Source organism: Peromyscus eremicus, chromosome 2 (assembly GCF_949786415.1).
Source record: "Peromyscus eremicus chromosome 2, PerEre_H2_v1, whole genome shotgun sequence".
NCBI classification, from domain to species: Eukaryota; Metazoa; Chordata; class Mammalia; order Rodentia; family Cricetidae; genus Peromyscus; species Peromyscus eremicus.
Window position 1 is genome coordinate 140,846,236 of NC_081417.1, and position 27,155 is coordinate 140,873,390.

The following is a 27,155-nucleotide window of genomic DNA, read 5'->3' on the forward strand; positions in this document are numbered from 1 at the left end:
AAAACAACCCCCCCCAAAAAAAAAAAAAAGAAAAGAAAAGCAGACAGGCTCATCACCCAAGAAAACTTTTATTCTCTACGACCCTCCCTCCCACCTCACCCGAGGGAAGGTGAAACCTGGATTAAGCCACAGGCAGAGGATAACAGGGCATGCCCTCCATCTTTCTCCTGCTGTACCAGCGCAATCCAATCCTGCACTTTGGCCTGACAGCTACCAATGGCCAGGAGCAAGGGCAGGAGAAAGAGGTGGAACCAGGTCCCTTATCACCTTTTCATAGCATCCCCTTTGGGAACCTATTCCTCTCCCGGATCCCCAGGTCTTGCCTGATGGTCCTGCTTTCCATGGTCTGCCCTCCACTGGTCCTCTCTTGTGGAAGACAAGTTCTCCGGAGATCTTCATCTCCACAGCAGAGTCCTCCGGCTTTCCCATCCTTCCTGACTAAGCTCACTGGTAGTTCCATGGCTGGAACTTCTAACACTGGGGTGCTGGCTCTTGGGTGGTTTAGTCCTTCTGAGATGTTCCAGCCCTGCAAACGTTCCATCCCAAATCACGTGATCTTCTGTGCTACTCAAAGCATCTGGCCTGGCTCTCTGGCAGTCAGCCTCTCTGTAGCTTGGCTTCCCGGAGTATCTGTCCCCAGTGTTTGGGTTTTCACAGGGTGTGGGCAGCTGTGTTGCTGTCTTTCCAGAACAAGGATGCCTAGACTCGGGGTCCCCAGGGGTCTGATCCTCTAGGAGTTTCAACTGCTGCAGGCAGGTTTCACTCAAGGCCTGTCCTCTGTGGTCTGGTCCCCTGGTGACCCTGTCCCCTCCAGCCTGGCTCTCTAATGCTGCGGGCAGCTGTGGTCCAGCCTTCCTATAGCATAGTTCCCTGCCCTTAGCCCAAATCTTGTCTTTGCCTGTACCGGCGGCTAGCCTGTCTGGGGATTTCTGTGGCTGGGATTTGCCCTCGTGGCAGGAGTCATCTGTATGGTGTGGCTCTCCTATGGTCCTGTCTCTACAGCACTGGTCCTTAAGGAGGCAGCTTGATTGCAACCAGGCCTTCTCACAGGCCTGACCCTGGGTGTCCAGGCACATGTTAGGCTTGTCTCTGGTCTGGCTTGCTTCTGGGGATCTCAGTGTTTGTTTGAGAATGAGGTACTGTTAGGAAAGAAGAAAAGCAAGCTTGCTCAGGCATGGCACAAGGCCTCTCCCCACCCCGACCTGCTTAGAAAGGGTTCTCAGTTAGTGCCTACCTCCTTTCGACTACGGATGGCCTGCTGCAGCCATAGCAACTCCATGGCCAGATGGTTGCGCTGGTCCTGGAGCTCATGTTGGCTCTGGGACAGCCCTAGATCTGGGATGTCATTGAAGAAAGGAGGAAAAGGAGGAGAAGGTCTTGAGAGGTAGACACTGGGAACAAGTCCAGCCCAGATCCTGGCGGCCTCCATGCTCATCAGGCAGGGGGAGGGGGGAGGAAGGCTGCAACTTCTCTTGCACATCCTTCCAGGTTTCAGGTGGGAGGTTGAGGCCCAGAGATCAGGCTTGCCCTGATCTAGGCAGAGAGGTACCTGCATTGTCCACCTGGGACATGGAGCTATCTCTGGTCTTCCCCTGGCTGGCTTTTCTGCCCTGCTCAGCCTGAAGCCAGAGGCTGTCATCTTGGCAAAGACTTCCTGGTTCTGCTGGGCTCCCTCCTGTCTTCTTCAACACCGTCTCCTCCAAGATGACATCTTTTTCAGAGTCTTTACATGGGAAATGGCTCCAGAGTTTCTGCTCTGGGTTTGGTATTTTCTCTGCTTTCCAGGAGCAATGAGACTTTGCCTTGTGAAAAATCAGAGGTATGAGAATCAAAAGGCTAAACCCCCACAGATATCTGGAAACCAGAGTCCAGTGGGCAAAGAGGCAGAGCTAAGGACTGGGGTGTGAGAGTGAACCTGACCTTGGAGGCACCACGCATACACATGCTATAGAGACAGCAGGCAAAACACCCATACACATAAATCTCACCATTCCCCAGAACCCTGCACCAGGTTCTCCTTTCCTCTTCCCCCTGGGGTGTGCACTACCTCTGGGAGAAATACGGGCTTGGGAATCCAGCCCCCAGTCCACTGAAGTGTGCTGAGGTCACCCTCGATCTCCTGTACAATTGCTTCGTACTCAGCTCGAAGGCTCTGGAATTGACGTCTGACCAAGAAGCCCCGGATACAGGCCTAATGTGGAGAACAAGCGAGGAAAATATCTCTTAACACGTTTAGAAAAGGGGTATCTTGAGCCAGGAATGGTGGCGCACGCTTTTAATCCCAGCACTTGGGAGGCAGAGGCAGGTGGATTTCTGAGTTCAAGACCAGCCTGGTCTACAGAGAGAATTCCAGAGCAGCCAGGACTACACAGAGAAACCCTGTCTCAAAAAACAATAACAACACACACAGAGAGAAAAGAAAACCAAAAAAAAAAAAAAAGAAAGAAAGAAAAAAGTAAGAAAAGGAGCATCCTGGCAAGCACACTCGATTTGATGGTTGTTGGCGGCTGGAGAATCAAACCCAGGGCCTTGAACATACAAGTTAAGCGCTCGAGCTACATCTCTAGCACAAAAGACAGATCTTGGATGTTTCTGGAGAGATCATCGGGGGCTGCCAGAGCAAACATGGTCATGGGGAAGGGACGGGCAACCGTGTTTCGGAGCTCTGGGAGGTGAGAAGTGCTGGGCTGGACCCTCCCGCTCGCTCTTCCCCCAACCCCGCCCCAGCTGGGCACTCTTCAGTACAGTGCGGGCAAGGGACGTGATGTAGTGAGGTGACGGCTGCATTTGCCGAAGGTCCCCGCCCCTGACCCGAAGTGTACTAGCAGCTCCATCACGACCTGCAATGTCGACACCTTGTGAAGAAATAGGCCCGGCTCCATCACGTCGCCAAACGCCCTGCGCTGTGCGTCGTCCGCATGCGTGCGCTTGCGCGGTGCGTCTTTAGGCAGCACCGCTCTTGAGCATGCGCAAACGCAGGGCCCCGCCCGCGGTTTCCAGGGTCCGGCGCCTGGCTTAGGTTTCCGACCCACCTACGCAACTGGATCCGGCCTAATGTGCGGCGCAGTGAGAGCAAGGAGGACGCCGGAAAGGAGTCGCTTTTCCGTTTGTTTAATTCCATCCAGTGCCCCCCACCTCATAGCACCTGGGGGGCTGCGGAATACCCTCCCGAGTAGTCCGTAAAAAGTCACAGTTTGAAGGGAAGGAGGGAAGCAGTCTAGGCCTGGTTCTGGCACCTACGATGCTGGCTGCTCCTCAGGCTCAGCATTCTCTGCCAAGTGCAGCTTCTGTCTGTGCCAGTCAAGGACTGTGACGCTTTGGACCCCAGTGTTTCCACCTGCCTTCCCATCCTGCACAGGCTGTGTGTGTGTGTGTGTGTCCGTCCAGTGCCATCACACCAGGCCACAATCTAAGGATCATTATGAAAAGCTGAAAGGGTAGGAGACCATCACAAGCCTTGTATCAACTTCAAAGATTTTAATCATGCCAGGGCTTGCCTCCACTTTCTGAATGCGAGGATTAAAGTTTTGTGCCACCACACATGATGTTTTTCTCTTAGCATTTGGGAAATTCTACATTCCTCTTCTCAAGTGGGGATAGTTTGTGACTAACTCTTGAGTCAGGACTGCAGGAGATGGGAATATTTGTTACGTTATGAATACGCAGAAAGGGAGGCAGGAAGAGAGAAACTGATTCCCATCCCTCATTTCTCTCTCTCTCCTGAAAGACACATGAGCCCTATTAAGCCCCTTGGAAAGGATACATGGAATTGCTAAGATCTTCTAGCTGTCAATAGAGAGAAAAGGAGAGTTATGTCAGGAGGGAACCCAGAACAAACGTGGATGTTGGGGAAGCCCTACCAGTTCAGCTTGAGGAGGTCACAGCTCTTGGGTTCATGTACCCCCAACTTTTCACTGGGAGACTTGGGAGCCTGTGCCCTCTCCACCCTTGGTGTCCCGAGGATCCAAAATAGCCAGCTTTCTGACCCACATTGCTAAGCAGCTGGTCCAGGTTGCGGTCAGCCATTGTCTTCTTCTGCTCCTCAGGCAAGCCCTCCGTGACCCCATCGTCGTCTTCTTCCTCGTCCTCCTCCTCCCCACACACATCCAGGCTGAAGTGCAGTCTGGCCAACTTCTCCTGCATCTCCCGCACATGCTCCAACTGCTCGAAGGAGCATTCCTTCCCTGGACAACTCCTGAGTTTAGGAGCCAGCCCGGGACCCTAGCCCCAGCATGCCCCCCCCCCAGGACCTCCAGCCCCACCCACAGATCCATCCTGCCCTGAACTTACCAAAGGCCTGCAGGCGGCCCGAATGAAAGTCGTTGAGCAGGTTCAGCAGTCCCCCCTCCATCTCATAGGCATCTGTCACTTCGGTCAGGAAGGAGTGTTGCAGGGGTGTGCCTGCAGAGCCGCCGCCACCTCCAGCCAGCACGGGTCGGCATTTCTCCTTGCCTACTCTGGGTGAAGTGGACATGCCCGTGGTCACGGGTGTCGGGATCTCTTGCCCTTTCTCTCTGCACTACTTCCTCTGCCCTACCCACTCACCAGCACAAATGGGTGTTTGTTCTCAGGTCTTGCCCTGAGCAGTGGGATGGGTAGAGGGGATGGAGCTAATGAAGGGAGAAAGGAAGAGGACAGAAAGAACTCTGTTTCCATGGATGCTGCAGCCAGAGCTGTGCCTGCAGGGAGATTGACCCAGCTTCCTGTCTGAGAGCCCCTGCAGCCCCTGGGATTCTCGATGGGTCACTTGGTCTTGGCCTTTACAGAGTTTCCTTCTTCACTGCCAACAAAGCACCTCCCACCAAAAATCTTCCTGCTCTTGTTGCAAAAACTGTTCTGAATGTTCCAGCTCCTTGCAGGTGTGGCTCTGGGAGAAGCAGGGTAATACATTCCGTCTCCGTCTCCCCAGAGTAACACTGAACCAGCCAGGCCTTCCTTCCTCTCCAGCCCCATTTCCTACTATTGTCAAGTACCCTGAGCTCAGATACAGCCTACTACAGCCATGCTGGTACATGCTGGTCAGGCAGCTGGTACAGAGTTCTACAGGGCACTGCTCTTATTGAGAACACTAGGGAAAAGAACACATTGTATTTATGGGAACAAATGTGGACAATTGTACTGTAGGATCCAAATTCTTTTTTTGTTTTGTAATTTCAGACAGGGTCTCACTATGCAGACTTGGTTGGATTGGAACTCACTATGAACTCATAGAGATCTACCGGCATCTGCCACCCAATGCTAGGATTTAAGGTTTGTGTCACTATGACATGTGTGTTGGTGCAGGCCTTTAATCCCAGCACTTGGGAGGCAGAGGCAGGCGGATCTCTGTGAGTTTGAGGCCAGCCTGGTCTACAAAGCAAGTTCCAGGACAGCCAGGGCTACAAAATGAACCTCGTCTCTAAAATAATAATAATATAATAAAAAAATTGAGCAGAGAACTTAAATGGGCTAGGGAGGTAGCTCAATGGTAGAAGCACTTGCTTAGCATGCCCAATATCTTGGGTTCAATTCCCTGGCAATCACTAAAATGAAATAAAAGGGGACAAATCGCTCATGAAGTATTTATTCCCCAATACTCCTGGAGCCTTCTAGGCAACAGCTTTGTTTTCATGCCATGCAAGCTTTTCAGCTTTGAATATTCTTCCCTCTCTAGAGTGTCCAGCAGCTTCCTCTCACTTTCGTACTCACTCACGTTCTCTTCAGAGATACAGCCTCACTCTATGTTGTCCTCGTGACTCCCTGGTTTTCTCTCTGTGCACTTGAGGGCAAGCATTGGGTCTACATCACTGGTGAATGTGGACCCAGAACAGGGAAAGCATCAACTACTGCTTAGCAGCTAATGTCTGAAGGCATTCCTTCCCACAGTGCTCAGCCCATAGTTGAGGGTCCTCCATTCTTGCCAAGCATCCTTTCTGTACTCACCTCTTGAACTTGGTTCGCTGCTTGGGTGATGGCAGATGAGGGAGTCCCAGGGCTAAGGAACCACTGTGGCTGGTGGGCACAGGGACTCTCCGCAGTGTGCCCGGGGCCTGTGCTGGCTGGGCCAGGCAGGGCTTAGGACTCCGTTTCTTCTTTTTGTCATCCATGGTGTGCTTGTTGCACCTTAGGCCTGGGAAGGAAGATAATGGGGGGCAATGTCCTCGTCCAGCAGTCAGGAGCTCTGTCCTGTTGTGTATACAGGGCCAGATGCCAGCCTGTTGCTGGACTGTGGCTATGCATCTGAAGGACCTTCCAAGGCCAGGCCAAAGCCCCCTTCTTCCTGAAAGTCCCGTGGGCCTGCCTGAGAGAGCTGGAGTGGATCAGGGTCATCTTTCTGTTTTCCTGTTGCTGCAGCCCAGAGCCCAGGGCTGGAGAAGAAAATGCTCAGAGACAGAGTGGATGTGACTAGGGGAGCCAGCTGAGGATCAGATGCATCTTAACTAGGCCCCTACCCACTTTGTATTTAGTAAATACTGACTGCATGAGATGTGACCAAGGTAAGGTAGGGGCACCTGGAAAGGCTCTACTATCAACCTGTCAACTGCAGTGACTAGGAATGACCGATTCATGACCTTACCCCCTTACATATTGGCATTCTCTCTTCTTCCACTTCAACTGCAAATACCAGGGATGCCTAGAAGTTCCCTGGGACAGCCTCTAGTCTCTTCTTTTTCCAGTTAGAAAGTCTCTGGGGTTGGATCTCCACCAATGACTCTAACTGTGGCCAGCACAGCTTATCCTGACTCCCATGAACCCCCCCCCCCCCCCCCCCCCGTCATTTGGTCTGCTGAAGTCCTCTCCAGCGGATCTCAGTCCAAATTGTTGTCAAAAAGCCTGGTCACTTCAATCCTGAGATGGCGATGATGGAGTAGGAACACGAGCATTTATGCCAGCAGCATATAATAGCTGGATGGCATCGATGGGGCTGGGGTGGGGTAGAAGGGAGACAACTTGTCTCTCCATGTAGCAGTGTGACCCAGCAAGTGATTTGATGGAAGCAGCAGCCAGATCGGCTGTCCGTGCTCAGCCAGGGAGGCTGTGTCCAAGGAATCACTCAATTCTGAACCTCGGCTTCAAAAAAGTGCATCAGGTGCGTTGCCCCACCCCCTCCCGCATCACTCCCTTCCCACAACCCTCAGGGAGCCACTGACCTGGAGGTTTGGGGTCGGTCTGGAATGAGGAATGGTGCTTCTTTGTAACCTCTCTCTACCTTGCTTTCTCTCTCCTCCGTGGAGCTAGAGCTCGTGGGAGCTAAGCTGGCTGGAGGTGATTTGCATTTAAAGAGAAAGTAGCCCTCTTTGGGTTCACAGGGAGCTGAACCGGAGGAAAGTCCTCAGGCCGACAACAGTTCTTCTCACCCTATGAACTAAGGACTCTGTTAGTTGCGGGATATGGATTTAAAATACCTTCCGTTCCTTGTCGCGTTTGGAGGGAATCCCTTACAAAATGGTGGTGGCTTTGTGTGCAGGAGGGGGGTGATGGGAATAAATGGATGTGTCATACAGGCAATATGTAAGTATAAAAGAAAGATAAGCAGCCAACAGAAGAAACAAAGACAGCCATGTATCCAAGCACCCTGTTAAGCCTTTCATGTACATTTAATCCTTATAGTCCTGAGACATAATTATTATCCCGATTTCATTGAAAATAACCAATCTTCACTCATTCCTGGGCAGTATCACTGTCCCATCACATCCAGACACTCCTAGCTGGTAAGTGCCAATGAACTGACAGGATCTCTCCCCACCTCCTATGCAGGGAGAACCAGAGTAGGCAGGAGACCTGGCAACCTGAGCTCTTGAAGGAGCCTGACCCAGAACTGTTGGTTGTAGTGCTGGCCAGGAGGGAGGGAGGCTCCATCACTGAGGCATCTATTTTAAGACCTGGCAGAGCTCCTGGCTCAGTCCTCCAGAGCAGCATCCAATGCCACAGGAGAGTAGCACCCTTAGCCAGGCTGCCCAGACCTAGGCAATACATTCATCTTCCCCTTAGCAACAACAGGATTCTCTGACCTGGGCCACTGGCTGCTGGGTACCCAGAGGTGTTGCTTCTGGAGACACCAAAATAGGAATCTTTCCCAGGTGCTTTAAACACCCATATCACTCTAGGGCCAGAGGGAGAGGACAACGGGGATGCTCCTTTCCTCTCCTACAAGGGCTGCTGGAGTGGTGCCAGGCAGAGGGCCCGGAAGTACCTCTAGGGTTCCCACCTTCAGCCTCATCCTGAGGAGCCAGAAGCTTTGGCAGAGCTGCTTTGCTTGGAAGCTCCAGAGTTGGAGCAGGAAAGAATCCCCTCCACCGTTCTGGAGGATCTTTGGAACCAATGTGGTGTGTGGTGTGCATGGAATATTATTAGTCTACCACCTGTCTAGAAGGGGCCAAGGTAAGGCCCTTCTGGGCCAGTGAGCCGGCTAGCAAAGCTCCTATAAAGCTGTTGTTGAACACTTACATTTTTTTCTGTCTAACCAACCCAGAGAGGACAGAGGCTGGGTGATGCCATCAGTAGGTTCTCTCCTACAGGAAAGCAGCTGAATTAAGGAACCCAAGTCTTTGAGTACTCCCCCGAGGAAGGCCAATATCATAACAGGTTGTCAATGGCACAGACCCGATAACTTACCCCTCTGCTCAGCTCCGTTTGAACATCTTCCTTCAGTGGATCCTTCCTGCCCTCTAGGTCTGGTTCGTATTTCCTAATGTGACACCCAAACTCCAGGCATAAACCTCATCTTTTCCCCCACCCTCCTGAGCACCTTGGAAAATGTTTGTAGGGAAATCTCTTTATTTTATTGAGACAAGGTCTCATGATTCCTAGCTGGGCTGAAACTTGGTATGTAGACTAAGATGGCCTTGAACTCAACAAGAGATCTGCCTGACTCTACCTCTGGGATTAAAGACATATTCTACCATGCCAGGTTCAACCAATTATTAAATGAGGTTATTAAACTTCTGTTCTTTTCAGGGCCTCCCCTACTTTAAAAGAACCTTCCCTCTCACTAGCTACTAATTATTTAAAAGCCATATATATTTACTATATGCACACATGTGGCTGTGTGAAGATGTGCTTAGAAAGCAAAAGAAAACTTGGGGTGCATTCTCTCTATGTGGGTCCTAGGGACAGAGCAACTGCATCTAGTGAGCCAATTTGCAGCTACCCCTTCACCCCACTTTTTCTGTGAGACAAGGTATCACTATGGCACCCTGGAACACTCACTACATGCAGACCCTCCTGTCTTTCCCTTGGATTAAGGGCACACCCCTCCGTTGAGACAGAGCTTCAGTCTATAACCCTAGCTGACACAGTCCAAGGTAGCCCTACACTCACAGCAATCACGCCTCAGCCTTTCTGTGTGGGGCTTACAGGTGCGCACCACACCATACTGAAATTAAAAAAATTCACTTAAAAGTCCTTTGCTGTTCCATGCAAGAGAAAACAGTTGAAGTAATCTGTCTGGGTTCCGAACTTGTGGTGGCCAGTAGAAGGCAGGACATTCTGGAATATGCAGGATGCCAGGACACTGCCATGGCCACTTTGCTGATCCAGACAAGTCCATAACAATGGAGAGGACTAGACGGATCCAGAAACATCCAACGATCCGATCAGCAGAGATACAAGTAAGGCAACAGACTATTTAATGTGGTGTAAAATACATCAGTATCAAGTCCCTGGCTGTTGTGAATACGAAAAGTAGACTGGGAAGGGAAGAAGAAAAAAACAAAAACAAAACAAAACAACAAGCAGCTGTCAGCACAACCTCATTAAGTGTGGGTGGCAATAAAAAAAACAGTTATGGGGACAGAGGCAGCCCTCCTATCCCAGGCTGGTCAAGAAGGGCAGCCAGGTGCCTGGGGATCCACGAATGCTGTTAAGGTGGGAGGCTGCAGCAGCCCTCAGCAGGCCCCAGCCTCCCTGCAGACACCTGAGCAGCTCCACTGACCTCTGGTCAGCCCTCAGTAGGACTGACAAGGTAGGGATTGGGAAGGGCTAAATAACCATCTTTACAGAAACAACATTCTCACAGAAAGTGCCTGAGCCACACCCATGGTCCAAAACCTCATGGAAAACATAAATAAGAAGTGCTGCTGACATGGTGTACATGAAGCTCTCAACTGGACAAGGACCTAAATAGTACTGCTGGCATAGCCAAGGGCCCTGGGTCTCACCCACTGTGGTCCTCTAGAGAAAAAGCTAACAATCTTACAAACCAACACAGATCTTGGTCCTAAAATGAGGTCATGTGCATGGGACTCACCCAAGTGAGGAAGGTACTGGCCCTCACTCACAATAGGCCACCTCCCTGCAGCTGGCCCAGGCTCCTGGGCTGACTTTGGAAAGCAGAGCAGCTGTAATGACTGTTGATTTGGTCAGTGGGAAAGAAGAGATTACCATCTAGACATTGCCCTGGGGGCCTAGAAATGGAGCTAATAGCCAAGTTTCCACAGATACATTATAGCCTCCTAGCCTACCATGCTGAGACCCAACAGCTGTAACCCCTACATGGGCTTTAAGAGGTAGCTGAAGTGAGGCAGGCCAATTATGTGGGCCACAGGAGGCCTTCCATTTTCAAGGAGGCAGAAGATACCTTATCCTCACACCTCTGCAGCTGAGCAAGCCCCATGGGCTGACAGTTCAGACATCAGTGTGGCACAAGAGCTGTGAGGCCCTACTGGAGCAGGAGGAATACTGTGATTTCCAAGGGAAAAACCTTGGGAGAATCTCCACAGGACAACAGATCCCAGCTGGAGATGGCAAACCCTCAACATTCACAAAGCTGCTGGGCACCCTGAGGGAATAAAGGTACCAGGGTAGCAAGTACTTGAAGTGGTAGTGCCCGACATGGGGAAGGGGGCATTATTTGTAAATTCTGGTCTTGAACACATGATAAGCAATAATGTTCTGTTTACTTTTGGTTTTCTGAAAAGGGGTCCTGAAGTTCAGTGTTGAGTCCTGGGATTACAGGCATACACCACACACCCAGCTCAATTCTGAATTTGGACATGTGTGAGCTTAGCGACTAGTTATGAAAGATGAAGGAACTTGCAGGATAATGCAATAGTTGAAATACAACAAGAAGCAAAGTTTCAGCCGGACGGTGGTGGCGCACGCCTTTAATCCCAGCACTTGGGAGGCAGAGGCAGGTGGATCTCTGTGAGTTCGAGGCCAGCCTGGGTTACAGATTGAGTTCCAGGAAAGGCTCCAAAGCTACACAGAGAAACCCTGTCTCAACCCCCCCCCCCCAAAAAAAAAAAAAAAAGAAGCAAAGTTTCATCCAATCTTGGTATACGGTTCACTTAGCTTACGGAAGCCAACAGCTTCCAAGACACTGTTGCTCCAGGGAGCTGCTGTGTAAACTGGCTAATACCCTGGCAGGTGTGCAACAAGAGCTTCAGCACGGAGCTGTCACACGTGATCACAGATGTGAGCAGGATGGGGAGGGAAGGCAAACACAACTCCCTGCAGCTGTTTCGGTTCCTGGGATCAGTCTCTTGTTACAAGTCATTCTTGATCTGCTGGACACCTGGAGGCTCAGACAGCAAGAAATGAAACCCTAAGGACTCAGTTTTTGGCCAAGAGGGTGCTAGGAAAGGGTACGAGAGCAGTCCTCAAAAATTATTATCTGAGCTGAAGGTGAGGGGGCAGGAGCAAAAAAAAAAGAAAAAGAAAAAACTGCCCATAAGCCAAAGGGCATCTGGATCTGGGGTGCAGCAATGGCTGCATGGGGATGGTGCTGAGAATTAGTGGTAGCCTCCCAGGCTGAAACCCTTAGGCAAGTTTATGGCAAAACCATCATCCTTTCTCTTAATAATCTTATCTTCCCAAACAGGACATCTAGACACCATCATGGCAAAGGACCCTGACAGAGTTGTACCAAATGGGGCACTGGAGGCCAGGCACCTGGGACCACTGCTAATATATCCCTCTTCCTTCCTTTGAAGATCTTTAATACGAACTCTTAAGCAAAACAAAACAACAACAAAAACCTCGAAAATGAATCCTTTGGGTGACCTTTTGTCAATCATTTGTGCAGGCTAGAGGCACCTGTGAATGATAAGGCTACTGAGAACTGAGAAGCAACACTGGCCTGGACCTGGCACTACCAGAGGGCAGGGCAACTGGTGCCTGAAAAGGCTCCTTCCCACACAGGCACCCCCTCACCCCCAGCTTCCTTGTCTTGGGCAGGAGGCAGCTCATCGGCCAGTTGTGTCCTACAAAGGCTCTGCCCAGGAACACCATTCCCAGGTCTAGAGAAGCAATGGAACCCAGAGAAGGACAAGAGCCCAAACTGCCTAAGTTCTGCTTATAAAAGAGAAGAGCCCAGGCCTGGGTGTTTTCACTCATCACAAGCTCTGAAAAGGGCTGATGGGTCTGGGCCTCAAAATCAGGCAGGAAAATGTTCAAGTCATCTGACCTGCTGGCTCACTGTGATGGAGCTATACAGATGAACTCTCCTAAGACCCCAAGTTTAGAGTCACCAACTTCATCTGCACACCCCACCCTGACGAGAGCCCACTGTACACCTACGGTGCTAACTCTGTAACTGCATGATGTCCTGCACATCCGCCCATCCATGTAAGACCAACCCACAATTTAAAACTCGCAAAGTGTCCAATGCCCTCCAGGTCAGAACACCTTGGCCTGTCAGCACTGGGTTGCTCAGTGTGGGAGCCTTGTATGGACCAGGCCTGACCGGGCTGCTGCTCCCTTCCCAGCACGCCCGAGCACCATGATCTCTAGGCAGTGGCAGAGGTGGGCTGCCGGGGCCCTGTTTGGCCTGTTAATTCTGTGCTTGGTGCTCCAGGGCAGCCAGGAACTTCTGTGGCCCTTGGGGAGCTGGATAGTTGAGCCCCAGGACTCTCAACACCTTGTTCCTTGGAGGCAGTAGCAGCCTCTGGCCTCTGCTCAGTGCCAGTGTCAGTGAAGGAGCCATGGGCCCCAGCAGTCAGGTCCTGTACTCTCTTGTTCAGGTCATTGCGCTCTGTCTGCAGTGCTCGGCACAGCTTCTCCAGCCGCTGGATTTTCACCTGCAGACCTTCCAGCTCTTTGTCCCGGAGAGTTTTCTAGGTAGAGAAATGGAGCATTCAGTGAGACACTCATTTCAAGTCTGGGCAACTTAAAATCAAGCCTGGTCCCTGTAGTAAACAGTCCTAGCTTAGAGTTTGACTTTATTGTCAGACAATGTATCCCTCTACTTAACTACCAGATGACCCAGGCAAAGCACTTGTGAGACAATGTATCCCTCTACTTATCTACCAGATGACCCAGGCAAAGCACTTGCATCCTGAAACTGCATCATCTGTTCAACAGTACTGACCAACCTCAGTTCTCAGAAGGAGACATATCAAATGAGAACTACCCTTTGCAAATAAATGAAATAAACCAATGAAACAGACCACCTGGCAAAGCTGGCTTGCAGCTGCTGCACCAGGTTAGCGTTTGTCTTGTAGACTGCATGGCACAGGCACAACTCTCTGGGATGTGAACCACATCAGCCACTAGTACCCACTGTTTGCTGACCCTTTAGCTGTCTGTCCCTGGGACCTAGCCTGGGTGCCTCACTGCTAAGGGCACTGTCACTGCACTTGGATAAATATGACTGGATCCTATTCCAGTTCATGTGTACAGTGTCCCGGACTGAGAAAATGGTAGAGGACTGACAGACCATAACTGCACCCAGCCCATCAACCTCCACTCACCTCTTCAGCCATCTCCAGCAGGGCCTTATTGCTGCTCTCCCACCGGGATCGATACATGGTGGTTTCTTTCTCCAGCTTCTTGATCTTCTTCGTCATCTGTTACATGACAGATGGAAGGAAAAAGGTCAGAGCTGGGCTGTTTGGACATCTGTACCTCCAAGGAAGGAAACACTACATCTGAGCCAACTGGGAGCCTCAAGTCAAGTCTACCAGTGAGGGGCCGACAAGGCTGTTTAGGAAGTAAAGGAGGAACTTGCTGCCAAGCCTGATAATCTAAGTTCTGTGCCTGAATCCACAGAATCAACTTCTGCAAATCTTCCTTGGACCTCCATATGCAGTCTACGGTGTATACATCCAACATACACATACAGACCCACCGATAATGTAGTTTAAAAATACGCAGGTGGATCTCTCTGAGTTCAAGACTAGCCTGATCTACACAGAGAGTTCCAGGGCAATCAGGGCTACGTAGAGAGACCATGTCTCTGAAGAATAAATAAATAAGCCGTGTGGTGGCGGCGCACGCCTTTAATCCCAGCACTCAGGAGGCAGAGGCAGGCAGAACTCTGTGAGTTCCAGGACAGGTGCCAAAGCTACACAAGAAAACCCTGTCTCGAAAAACCAAAAAAAAAGAGTAAATAATTTTTTTAAAAGGCTACCATTGAAGCCTAGTAATAGAATACATACTCTCTACTACTTTAAATTCTAGCATTAATAAAGAAAGCAAACCAAATGTTAATAGAAAAACAAGCACAAACTCTGTCTTCTGGGGGAAGAGAAGAGGCTGAGACACTTGTAAACACCTCTTTCTGATATATGAGGTACCCAAAGGTAGTTCTGAATGAAGTGGCTTGGGCCTCTTCTTGGCCAGGCCTGAATCTCTGTGGTTACCTTTTCCATTTCCTGTTTGAATGTGGTGAACACTTCACTGCTTTTGGAGAGCGTATTCTGGAACTCCTCAAACTTCTCTGTGTAGAGGGCGAGCTGGTAAGAGAGAGGCACAGAGGTGAGGCTGGGCTTCTCTGAAGGTACCTCTGGGCAACACATTCAATTCAGCTATCTCTTTGGCCCCTTGACAAAATCATTCTACCGAGATACCATTCCTAGTAAAATAAACCCAAAGCCATGCACAGGAAGGATGTGCTCCACATGAGAAACTGGAAAGTAAGTTTAGAGATGACTTCAGCATGTGGAGACTCTGACCATAAGCTCTTTTTTTTTTTTTTTTTTTTTTTTGGTTTTTCGAGACAGGGTTTCTCTGTGTAGCTTTGCGCCTTTCCTGGAACTCACTTGGTAGCCCAGGCTGGCCTCGAACTCACAGAGATCCGCCTGGCTCTGCCTCCCGAGTGCTGGGATTAAAGGCGTGCGCCACCACCGCCCAGCTTGACCATAAGCTCTTAAAAAATACAAAACAATGGGCTGGAGAGATGGCTCAGAGGTTAAGAGCACTGGCTACTCTTCCAGAGGACCTGAGTTCAATTCCCAGCAACCACATGGTGGCTCACAACCATCTGTAATGAGATGTGGTGCCCTCTCTGGCCTGCAGGGATACATGCAGGCAGAACACTGTATACAAAATCTTAAAAACGAAACAAAACAAGAACAGTTAAGAGCATTGGCTGTGCCGGGCGGCAGCGGCACACATCTTCAATCTCAGCACTCGGGAGGCAGAAGCAGGTGGATCAGGTGGATCTCTGTGAGTTCGAGGCCAGCCTGGTCTACAGAGCAAGATCCAGGACAGGCACCAAAACTACACAGAGAAACCCTGTCTCAAAAAACCAAAACCAACCCCAACCCCCCAAAAAAAGGAGCATTGGCTGTTCTTCTATAGGACCTGGGTTCAATTCCCAGCACCCACATGGAGACCACAACTGTAACTCCAGTTCCAGGGGATCTGGCATCCTCTTCTGGCCTCTGAGGGCATCAGACACACAGTGGGACACAGACATTCAGGCATGTAAAAAACACCCATACATATAATAATAAAGTAAAATAAAGATACAAATGGGATTAGGCATAGTAGTTAATACCTCATGCATCTGGGAGGCAGAGGACTATCACAAGTTCAAGACCAGCCCACTGTACAAGGTGAGTTCTGGGTTATCAAGAACCAACCTTGGCTTTTTCTTCTCTCCTTCCCCCCCCCCCCCCTCTCTTTTGGTTTTTCGAGACAGGGTTTCTCTGTGTAGCTTTGCGCCTTTCCTGGAACTCACTTGGTAGCCCAGGCTGGCCTCAAACTCAAGAGATCCGCCTGGCTCTGCCTCCCCGAGTGCTGGGATTAAAGGCGTGTGCCACCACTGCCCGGCTTCTTTTTTTTTTTTTTTTTTAAGACAGGGTTTTGCTGTGTAGTTGTGGCTGTCCTAAAACTCACTCTGCAGACCAGGCTGGCCTCAAACTCAGAAATTTACCTGCCTCTGCCTCTCGAATTGAAGGATTAAAGGTGTGTGCAACCACCAACTGGCAACATTTTATTAAAATCAATAAAAGGCTTGGTTGAGACTAACATAGCAGTTGGCTCAGAACCAGCCTCAGAGGAGGGTCTTGTGCCCACTACCCTGAAGCTGGGTCCTGTGACTGGAGGTCAGGTTCGTCTCACCTGCTGCTTCAAATGGGCCTCCTGCTGCTTCATCAGCTCGCACATCCTCTGTGACTCCACGGCTTCTTTCAGGAGCTATTTCCAAGACAGGACCCCAGAACCTGTCAGAAGCCCCTGGGCGGTACTTTTGGCCTTCTTTAGCCACAAGCACTGGACCCACTGAGGCTACCTGCTTTCAGACTGCTGTCTGAACAGGCAGTTTCCATATGAACTAGACTCTGAACTAGGCCAGAACCCAGCCCCCTTCCTTGCAGTCCCCACCACAGCCCAGGGCCTGATCCTCACAAACTCCTTCTCTCGCTGGTGACGCTCCTCCGCCTCCTTCAACATCTCCTGGGCCTGCTGGAGCTTGGCATCCACTAGCTGCTGCTGCAGGTCCTTATGTTTGAAGACTTTGTCGATATGCTGTAGGAAAGGTATTAATGGGGTCCGCTTGTCAGGAGTTCCCTTGCAAGGAAGCCCCAACAGGAGAACACAAGGTACTTCATCCGGTCTCATCTTGACCCCACTGCCTTTGGGAGATCACTTTCTTAACCTCAACCTGATGTGTAGATAGGACAGTACACACCTCTACTCTAGAACTGAGTATATTACAGATCCCTGGATCAGGCACCAGAGATAAGGCACCATGGGTCAGATCTCTTCTCTCCATTTCAGTTCCCTGCCACGAATAACATCATCTTCTGAAGGAAAAGCAAGAACAGGCAGGCCTCCAGAGTGCTGCCCCAGTCAGTCCCTGGCACTCACTACAGCCTCACAGGCTGCTGGCTACCATCACCTTACCTCTTCACGAAGCTCATATTGCTCAATCAACTTCTTGAGCCTCTCGGCCAGTTCCATATTCTCTTGGCGCAGCTTAGAGTTTCGCTCGTTATGCTGTTCCATCTGCAGCTGAATGTCGTTCAGTGTCACCTGGAAGTGTGACGTCACCTCTTTGCGTTTCTCCTCCTCCTCACGGGCTCGCTGCACACCTTCTTCCTGAAGAGAGAAGCCAGCCCTGGAAGCATCATCCATAGCTCTAAGCAGTGCACAAAGCTCCCCTAACTAGTCCACAGTCTTTGCCAACATAGAGACGGGCCCCACAATGGCAAGCACCTAGGATCCGGGAAGTCTGACAATGGGCTTTCTTAATGTGACTCTCTGTAAGTCAGGTGACATCAATCAAGTCTCTGCCTAGAACACTCAACATACATGACGGTAAGTGCCATTCTGAAGAAAGCTTGGATCTTCTGGATTCGTGTTCCTGGATTCTAGACTAAGATTCCCTGCTTGTTTCCCTCCTGTTCCCCACAGGAAATAAGATGATAAAATCTGCTGGGCATAGGGGCACACGCCTTTAATCCCAGCACTCGGGAGGCAGAGGCAGGTGGATCTCTGTGAGGCCAGCCAGGTCTACAGAGCTAGTTTAAGGGCAGCAAAGTCTATACAGAGAAACTGTCTCAAAAACAAAAAACAAAAAACAACAACAGGCCGGGCGGTGGTAGTGCATGCCTTTAATCCTAGCATTGGGGAGGCAGAGGCAGGCGGATCTCTGTGAGTTCGAGGCCAGCCTGGGCTAGAGTGAGTTCCAGGAAAGGCGCAAAGCTACACAGAGAAACCCTGTCTCGGAAAAAACAAACAAACAAACAAAAAAAACCAAAGAGCAAATTAGCCAGGTGTAGTGGTACACCCCTTTAATCCCAGCACTCAGGTTGCAGAGGGATCTCTGTGAGTTCCAGGACAGTTTGGTCTACATACAAAGTTCCAGGTCAACCAAGACCCTAGAGAAAGACCCTGTGTCAAAAAAATAAAAAATAAAGAAAGAAGCAAAATAGTCCTACAAAAACTGTAAGGCAGGAAACATATGGCATTTGGTAAGCAAAAGGAAAAGGGTATAAATAGTTAGAGTATCATGCTTGGTTAGTATTGGTACTGAAGAAAGTGGGCAACTATCACTTTTAATCTTTTTTTTTTTTTTTTTTGAGACATGATTTTTGTGTTACAGTTCTGGCTGTCCTGGAACTTGCTTTGTAGGCAAGGCTGGCCAAGATCTGCCTGCCTTAATCCTGAGTGCTGAGATTAAAGGCATTCACCACCATTTAACATTCTGTCTAGGCCTGGCGAGATGGCTAAGTGGGTAAGAGCACTGGCTGCTCTTCCAGAGGACCCGGGTTCAATTCTCAGCATGCACATGGCAACTCAGAGTTGTCTGTAACTCCAGTTCCAGGGGACCTGACACTCTTACACAGACATACATGCAAGCAAAACACCACTAAAAAATAAATAAAGCCAGGTATGGTGGTACATACCTTAAAAAACAAACAACAACAAAAACGGTCTTTGTTCTTTTTTCTTTTAAACAATCTGTCATCTTAAAGCAATCTTTAAAAACACTGTATTACTGCTTGTGTGTGTACGTGCACGCCATGGTCCACGTGTGGAGGTCAGAGCATACCTGCACGAGTGGGTTCTCTCCTTTCACTACGTGGGTTCAGGGACTGAACACAGTTCTCAGGTTTGGCAGTAATTACCTTTACTGGTTAAGCAATCTTGCTGGTCCCAAGTTAATTTTACTATTTTTTTTTTCTTGTGTTACTGAGGATGGAAGCCAGGGTGTTAGTAATGCTAGGCAAGTACTTTATTCCTGAGATGTACCCCAGTCCCTCCTTTACCTAGTATTCTGGGGTAAGGTCTTACTAAGTTGTCCACTCAGACCTTGAACTTACGATCTTTGTACCTCTGCCTCATATACTAAAAAGGTAAACACTAAACATGAGCAAAGTAAGTTATCATGTGTGATCAGGTCACACTCTGAGGTCACACACAGTGAGCTGCTTTAACCACCCATCACAACAAAGTCTCACTGACTAACCTCTGGGACAAGTGCCGAGCAAGGTGTTAAGAGCACTGCACATACGGGCACGTGTGTGCATACACACATGCGAGTAGAGGCCAGAGGCCAAGTGCCACCATCACCTTTTCTTTACCTTACCATATCTTTATTTTTCCTTTTGGGTTTTTCCAAGACAGGGTTTCTCTGTGTAGCCCTGGCTTTCCTGGAACTCGCTCTGTAGACCAGGCTGGCCTCGAACTCAGCAATCCCCCTGCCTCTGCCTCCCAAGGGCTGGGATTAAAGGCATGTGCCACCACCACCCGGCAGCCTTATTTACTTTTTAAAGAGGGCATTGGATCTCCTGGAACTGGAGTTATAGACAGTGAGCTGCCATATGTGTGGTGGTAACTGAATGTAGGTCCTCTGGAAGAGCAACCTGTGATTTAACCACTGGACCATCTGTCCAGCCCATCCTTGTTATTTTTTTTAAGATTGATTTTATTTAGGTGTCTCTGTGAATGTATACCACATATATGTAGGTGCACAGAGGTCAGAGAGGGTATTAGATCCCTTTGAGATGGTTTGTGGTCAGCCCAATGTGGATATAGGAACAGAAATTGGGTCCTCTGGAAGACTAGTGAGTGCTGTTAACCATAGGTGGCCTCTCTAGCCCTCTCTACCTTCTTTGTAAAGACTGCATCTCTCATCAGACCTGGACTTGCTGATTGATCATGGGCCAAGGATCCTCCTGTCTCTGCTCCCACGCACCACAGTTAGACATACTGCCTAGCCCAGCTCTGTACATGAGTGATAGGGAGCCAAATTCTGGTTCTTATGCTTGTAATACGCACTTTCCTGATTGATCCTTGGGTTCCCGAAAGGTTTATTTTGTAGAGGACTCTGGAACCTATTGTGATACTACTGAGTGATGGAACCTTCATGGTTTTGCTTTGTTTGTTTTTTGAGACAGGGTTTCTCTGTGTAGCCTTGCCTGTCCTGGAACCCGCTCTGTAGACCAGGCTGGCCTAGAACTCACGGAGATCTGCCTGGCTCTGCCTCCCGAATGCTGGAATTAAAGGCGTGCGCCATCACCGCCAGCCTGCCCAGCCGGCCCTGTACCGTTATGCAATGGCTTTAGGTTTTCTGGAGGCAGCCTCAGGAGCAGTCAGCTGTACTGTACATTCCCCTCACATTCTGTTCCTGTCTTCCCCACCACAGAGCTGAAAGCAGTGGGGTCCACCAATTCATGGATTAGAGCTTCCAAAAGTGTGAGTCAAGACCACCTTTGTGTATTTTGAAAAGTTGATCAGCTCAGTATTTACAGAGGGAAAGCTGACTAGTGCAACAGGGGACTGCTATCTGAGAAAGATTCTCGCTGCCCTATCTGGTGCTCTCGGCTCATCACTCAGTCATACTGACACACACAGGTGGTCACAGTTGTCCTCTGGTGCAACTGGGATGGAGCTATACTGTACCTAAGTTTTTGGTTTGTTTTACATTAAGCCTTCCAAGCTGGCCTAGAACTCATTGCCCACAAAGTCCAGGGATTCCTAGCTGGCCTACCTTGAGGGATCGGTTGTGTCGCTGCAGCTCCCGGCACAGGCTCTCAAGCTTGCTTCGGGCCAGAACAGCCTTGCTATGCTCACCACGGAGGTGGTCCTTCTCCTGGACGAGCTGGCTCTGCTTCTTCTGCAGGAGCTTCATCTGCTTCTGTGAGTTTCGGTGCTCTTCCAACTGAGAACAGGAGGGTGGGAAGTGTCTGGAGCGGGGGACCATTCCATGGCTCTAGAGATTCCTAAGCTAATCGCTACCCACCCCTTCCACTCCAGTCATAGCAGATCAGAGAAGATCACGCTCACAGACCAAAACTGTTGGAGTTGTGCTCCTCCCAGTAACTTCTCAGACTCACCCAAAGACCTATCTTAGGGAAGTAATAATGAATAATCACAAAAACCAGTAACATCACAGTAGCTCAATTACTTTCCCTTGCAGCATCAATATTTCCCTAGCTAAGTTCTTCCAAATTTGATTTCATCTTTTCTGTATTTTTCTTTTTTCTTTTGGTTTTTGGAGACAGGGTCTCTCTATATAACCCTGGCTGTCCTGGAACTCACTAGACCAGGCTGGCCTTGAACTCAAGAAATCTGCCTGCCTCTCCCTCCTGAGAGCTGGGATTAAAGGAGTGCACCACTGTACCAAGCTCTGCATTTCTTATAGTTTTACTTAATGTGTATGGGTGTTTCCCTTGCATCTATGTCTATGCAAGACTTGTGTGCCTGGTACTCTAAGAATGCAGAAGAGAGCATCAGATCATCTGGATCCGGAGTTACAGATGGTTGTAAGCTGTCATGTGGTTGGTAGGAATCAAACCCAGGTCTTCTGGAAGAGCAGCCAGTGTTCTTAAGCACTGAATCACCTCTCCAACCCGTTCTCTATACCTCTCTCTCTCTCTCTACACACACACAAACACACTCCACTCAACACTATCACAATGAGAAAGATGGCGAGATCCAGGAAAGGCACCAAAACTACATAGAGAAACCCTGTCTTGAAAAACAAAACAAAACAAAACAAAACAAAAAACAAACAAACAAACAAAAAAAAGACAAAGTCCTATAGCCCAGGCTGGCCTTGAATTCTTGAATCTTCTGCTTCCAAGATTGAAGGTATGCACCACCCTGCCTTGCTCACACTTGGTACTTCTCATGATCCAACACAGAGACCAAGAATTCTTTTTTTTTTTTTTTTTTTTTTGGTTTTTTTGAGACAGGGTTTCTCTGTGTAGCTTTGCGCCTTTCCTGGAACTCACTTGGTAGCCCAGGCTGGCCTCGAACTCACAGAGATCCACCTGGCTCTGCCTCCCGAGTGCTGGGATTAAAGGCGTGCGCCACCACCGCCCAGCGAGACCAAGAATTCTTATCTCAAGAAGTGAACCTGAATTGGAGCAAGCTTAGAGCTACCTTTCCCTTTGCTCAGAACTAAGAACTACGGTGGTCAAAGGACAAGTCCCACTGCCCAGGTGACAGAGCAGAGTTGAACACTTCAGGGAGATGCATGTAGAAACACATTAAGAAATGACTACTCAGTATCTGGGACTAAAACTAGGATTCCACCACTTGGGAATCACTGTTTTGAGAAATTTACTTATAAAGTTTCTTCTCTTGCTGTCAGCCCTTAAGTGGCTGACTGGAAACTAACTTCTCATTTAACAGACAGGGGTATGAGAATTCAGAAAGGGTTAATAGGAATTAAGCCAGATACCTGTTCCTGCACCCACCCCACCCCTACCCCAGGTAGCCTGCTGACTTTGCAAAGAAAGGCAGGGAAGGTACCAGAGAAAGAAGAGGTGGAGGCACTGACCAGTTCAGCATACTTCTTGCACAGAGCAGCCAACTTCTCCTCTGGGGTACTGAGTGTGTTCAGTGTCTGCATCAGCAACGTGATCTCCTTCCCTGTAAAGCACAGGGGATAAAGGCATGCATCCCTTCTTGGGGGGTCCCTCTAGGCCCAGGCTGAGTGCTGAGGCAGTTTTCCCTCTTAGACTGGTGCTTCATGAAGAACTGAGGTCACTTCAATCCTGCAGCTTCATTGCACATTACCACTGCAGCATACCGAGTGTCACTAACCTCATTAAAGGGACAGATCCATCTTCCTGGTAAGCACTGCTAGTGAGAGGAAAACCTATTTCAAAACATTACCAATAGGCAAAGATAATCTACTTTAAATCCATGTTTTAGTCCAAAGAAGGTCCTTAGACAGAATTCAAATCTAAAACAAACAAACAAACAAAGTCTGAGGTCCCCTGAGAAACTAGCCAAACTCCTGTCAACATTCATAGCTACACAGTTATGTTTAAAATGAATGTCTCATGCTGGGCATAGTGGTGCATGCCTTTGATCCCAGCACTTGGGAGGGATCAAGTTCAAGGCCAGCCTGGGCTACAGAGTGAGTTCCAGGATAGCCAGGGCTACACAGAGAAACCCTGTCTCAAAACCTACTCCTCCCCACACCCCACCCCCAAAAAGAATGTCTCTTTCATATGTGACTCTATGACTTAAAAAAAAAAGGTCTCTCTCAAAGTTAGGACAGGTAACAAATGGAGGGAACAGGACTATGATATGGTTATCGTGTCACCTAACATAGATTTTCATTTTTCTTTGACAGAGGGTCTTGCTATGTAGCCCAGGCTAGCTTTAAACTCACATTCTTCCTGCCTGTTCCCCCTGGTCCCCATTAGAGGCATATACTACCACATCCAACTCAGTCTACATTCTATTTTCATATCCATCTCCCACTCCATATCCATCAAAGGACTGCCAATGCCCTCCCTATTTTTATTTGTTTGAGATATAACTGGTGGGCCCAGAACTCAAGAAATGTACTTGCCTCTCAAGTGCTAGAATTAAAAGTGTATGCTACCATGCCTGGCTGCCACTGCCTGCCTGCATCTCAGGAAACCTTGTACTACCACCCTTGGTTTCCACTATACTCAGCACAGACCAAGTTCCTGAACTGTCAGCTCTGGGGGGCCAAGAGATCGGCACAGAGACTGTATACCAGCAATACACAGACCAAATCCTGCCCACAGATGGCTTTGACTTGGTCTCTATTATTTCAGCTGCCAATTATCCAGCTAGCCAGTTGAGAGCAGGAGACTCCCCAGGTAGGAGTTAATTTTTCAGATAAAGTAGGCCCTCTCTCGATTCTCAAGAGGTCCGTGGCTTACCTAGTTAACGTCAACATTTGAGATCTTAACCTTGGTGTAGCCTAATTTTATTGCTGTAGAAATAGGGAAACTGAGACCCCAGGAGTGGAGAATGAACATGCCCAAAGTCAAACAGTAGGTGGTGCTGGCTGGCAGAGTCAACTCAGGCCTTCTGTTCCCCACATCCTAAATGAGAGAACTGCTTGGGCCTTGCCCAAGTGAGTACTCTGAACAACTCAATGCTCTGACCCTATATTCCTGGGTTTGATTAAACCGGGGCACCTTCTGTCTTGAGAAGCAGATTCCTTTCAGTTCTGACAGAGCAGGCTAGCCCCCGAAATGACAGGTCTTGACTCTCTCCCCTCACCAGTAGCTGCCCTCTCTCACCCAGACCCTTGGCTTTCTTCTTTTCTTGTGGCCTTCGATGGTCTCGGTCTCCAACCTCCTCACTTGCTCGGATCTCTTCTGTGCCTGGTTCCCCTTTGGAGGTCTCCTTCTCGCCATTGACTACTGGAATCCCTGGTTCAGGCTCCCCATTCCTTGCTGCGTAGGTTCGGGACTTCTCTGCATCTTCCGGCTCAGTGGGCTCACCCTGCGCTCCCTCCTCAGCTGGGCCTCCCTGATTGTTGTCCACACAGTATGTACTCAGAATGTCTTCCAACTGCCGGCTCAGCTCCTCAGAGACATCACAGAGGGGGCCAGACTTAGCTGCTTTTGCTTCAGCCCCTACAGCAGGAAAGATTAAGACACAGAATGAAAATAAGACAGTTACACTACTGGCTTGGATTTTCTTTTCCTTTCTTTTTTAGACAGGATTTCTCTGTGGAACCACTGTGGCTATCCTGGAACTCACTCTGTAGACAAGAATGGCCTTGAACTCATAGAGATTCGCCTGCCTCTGCCTCCGGAGAGGTAGGATTAAAAGCGTGCGCCACCAATGCCAGGGGATTTTCCTTTTCCTGAAGCCCAGACAAAAGCACTAGTTTGGGTTAAATGTTGTTTCATCTATTTAGTTGAGACAGGATCTCTCTACAGAGCCTTAGCTATCCTGGAACTCACTCTGTAGACCAGGGTGACCTCAAAGTCACAGAGATCTACCTGCCTCTGCCTCCCAAGTGCTGGGGCCACTATGCCTAGCCTCAGTTTAATTTTTTTAAACCCTAAGTTTACTTACTTATAAAATGATACAATTATTTCTTACTACTCCCCAAACATACTTATGACCATAACAGACAATTATGACTGGGAAGTAATGGCATATACCTTTAATCCCAGCATTGGGAGGCAGGGGCAGGGGCAGGTGGATCTCTGTGAGTTCCTGGTCTACAAAGAGAGTTCCAGGATAGCCAGGGCTACACAGAGAAACTCTGTCTTGAAAAACCATAACCAACCCCACCCCCCCCACCCCCGGAAAAAAAAGAAAAGAAAAAAAAAGACAGCTATGTAAAGCATGCCAAATCAGGGACGGTTGTCATGTAGTGGAAACTCCCTCCACTTCTAATCCATCTCCCACCCCTGCTCAAAAGCCTTTTTTTTCCCTTTGGTTTTTTCGACACAAGGTTCCTCTGTGTGGTTTTGGTGCCTGTCCTGGACATCGCTCTGTAGACCAGGCTGGCCTCGAACTCACAGAGATCTGCCTGGCACTGACTCGGGAGTGCTGGGATTAAAGGCGTGCACCACCACTGCCTTTCCAGAATTGCCTCAAGTATACAGGACAATTACTCTCCACTGGCAAGTGTTTTCTGGGACTATGACTTTGCTTGTGGGGTGCCTCATCTGATTGTCACTCAGTTTAAACAAGTCAGAGCATGCTCCCAAGGTTCCATTCCAGGGCTAAGAGTGGCAAGCTTCATCACCTCCCCGGGAAACATGGCAACTACACAGAATGGGGATTGTTTCATTCTATAGTTCCTCCTTCCTGGGTAAACACTGGTCTCAGAAGTGAGGCCAGTCCCAGAAGCTCCTCCCTCTGCCCACTGGAAAAGCGGAGCAGCACACACCCTCGCTCTTCCCCGGAGCCTGGCTTGTGGAACCTTCAGCTTCCGCCGCAGGAGCTGTCTGTCTGGGCCGTCCCTGGGCTCCCTCCGCTCCTGCGTCCCGTTGCCCCGGGCTGCTCTTCGCGTTGGAGTGTTTGGCAGGCCCATTCTTTTTGTCTTGGTTCTTCATTGTGATCTGCAAGGCAGAAAACGGGGAAGATCCTTTAAGGAGGACACCGCTACTATCTATGTCCAGACTTCAAAAAAATTTTCACAACCTAGATCAGAAATCCCAACAGCAGGCGCTCAAAGCTTCAAACAAACTGGCCGGCCTCGGCCGGCGACTCCGGGGTCCCCTGCACGGTTTCCAAGGAGCTGCCCGTGCGGAGAGTCAGGGAAGAGGCCTCCTTTCTCCCGAGAGCCACTTCCCAGCAGCGCCGCACGGCTCCCTCTCGGCAGCCCGAGCGCGGGATTGGCTCCGCGCCGCAGACTGACGTGGCGGGATGCTCCAGTCCCAACCGGTCCCCCCGCCTCCCCAAGTCCCACGTGGGACCCCCGGGCGGGCGGGCGGGCGCGCGCGCGGAAGCCACCCACACCCCGCGCGCCCTCTAGCCCCACGGCACGCATGCGCACCACGGCGACATCGGCACAGACCCCCGGACGGAATGAGTTATTCCTCTACGGCCAACGCATCCTGGGCCACAGACCCTCTGAGGAGCTCGTCCCACCTCCCGCCAACAGACGTACCTCACCACAGACATCCGACGGCGTCCCCCTGGCTCTGGCCGAGCACCGGAAACCCGGGTAACCGCTGCCAGCAGGACCGCCCGCTCCTGCCGCAGCCAATCAACAGCTGACGCTGGCGCGGAGCTTGCTGGGAAAGACGAGGCCAAGGTGGCTTTGGAGTCGGGGGTGATAAAGAACTACGAGTCCCTTCATGCATCGCGGCGGGGCACAATTCCCGAGATGCCATCCTGAAGGCTTTCGCGTTAGGAGCTCTATACCCTGCAGATCCGAAATTATGTCCTACGGTCTAGAAATTGGCGTCAGCCTCCTTTCTAGTGCAGAAGCTGTGATTGGCCTTTAAGCGTTGGCGCTCGGCTATTTTTTTTTTTCATACACTCCTCTATTAGTCATTTGTGTATGTGTATGACTGTTTCTAGGGCCTCTGAGGACTCGAAGAGGGACGGAAGGCTGAATTGGGAATTAGGAGACCTTTATTCCACTCCTAAACCAGTCGTTTGTTACGTGCCTGGCATCCCCCCCCCATTCCAATAGAGGATTTATAATTCAAAAACTTACTGTGTTCTTCACTTGTATCTAATAGCTTGGTCCTCATAATTACTCGGAGAAAATACAGAATACTTGGTGATCTGGGAAATATAGGACAATATGA

General features: G+C 49.7%; 3 protein-coding genes across 3 annotated transcripts; all 3 read right to left on the reverse strand.

Annotated features, from left to right (window-relative positions):
- Nucleotides 1–49: 49 nt before the first annotated feature.
- On the reverse strand, nt 50–2,966 carry Iqcc (IQ motif containing C). The gene is made up of 5 exons (XM_059255032.1): nt 2,841–2,966; nt 2,048–2,191; nt 1,550–1,802; nt 1,235–1,335; nt 50–1,139 (listed from the first exon to the last, which is right to left on the reverse strand). The coding sequence occupies exons 1-5, from the start codon at nt 2,880–2,882 to the stop codon at nt 396–398; spliced, it is 1,284 nt and encodes a 427-aa protein (XP_059111015.1). The 5' UTR covers nt 2,883–2,966; the 3' UTR covers nt 50–395.
- Nucleotides 2,967–3,095: 129 nt separating this feature from the next.
- Nucleotides 3,096–6,717, reverse strand: Ccdc28b (coiled-coil domain containing 28B). Its single transcript, XM_059255033.1, has 5 exons — nt 5,923–6,717; nt 4,291–4,457; nt 3,991–4,184; nt 3,764–3,786; nt 3,096–3,291 (listed from the first exon to the last, which is right to left on the reverse strand). The coding sequence occupies exons 1-5, from the start codon at nt 6,084–6,086 to the stop codon at nt 3,237–3,239; spliced, it is 603 nt and encodes a 200-aa protein (XP_059111016.1). The 5' UTR covers nt 6,087–6,717; the 3' UTR covers nt 3,096–3,236.
- A 4,503-nt stretch (nt 6,718–11,220) lies between these two features.
- Txlna (taxilin alpha) lies at nt 11,221–26,303 on the reverse strand. Its single transcript, XM_059255034.1, has 10 exons — nt 25,784–26,303; nt 24,171–24,509; nt 22,439–22,530; nt 20,642–20,812; nt 17,050–17,244; nt 16,552–16,671; nt 16,267–16,341; nt 14,562–14,654; nt 13,671–13,766; nt 11,221–13,034 (listed from the first exon to the last, which is right to left on the reverse strand). Exons 1-10 carry the CDS (start codon nt 25,947–25,949, stop codon nt 12,708–12,710), a joined length of 1,674 nt encoding a protein of 557 aa, XP_059111017.1. The 5' UTR covers nt 25,950–26,303; the 3' UTR covers nt 11,221–12,707.
- Between the last annotated feature and the right edge of the window lie 852 nt (nt 26,304–27,155).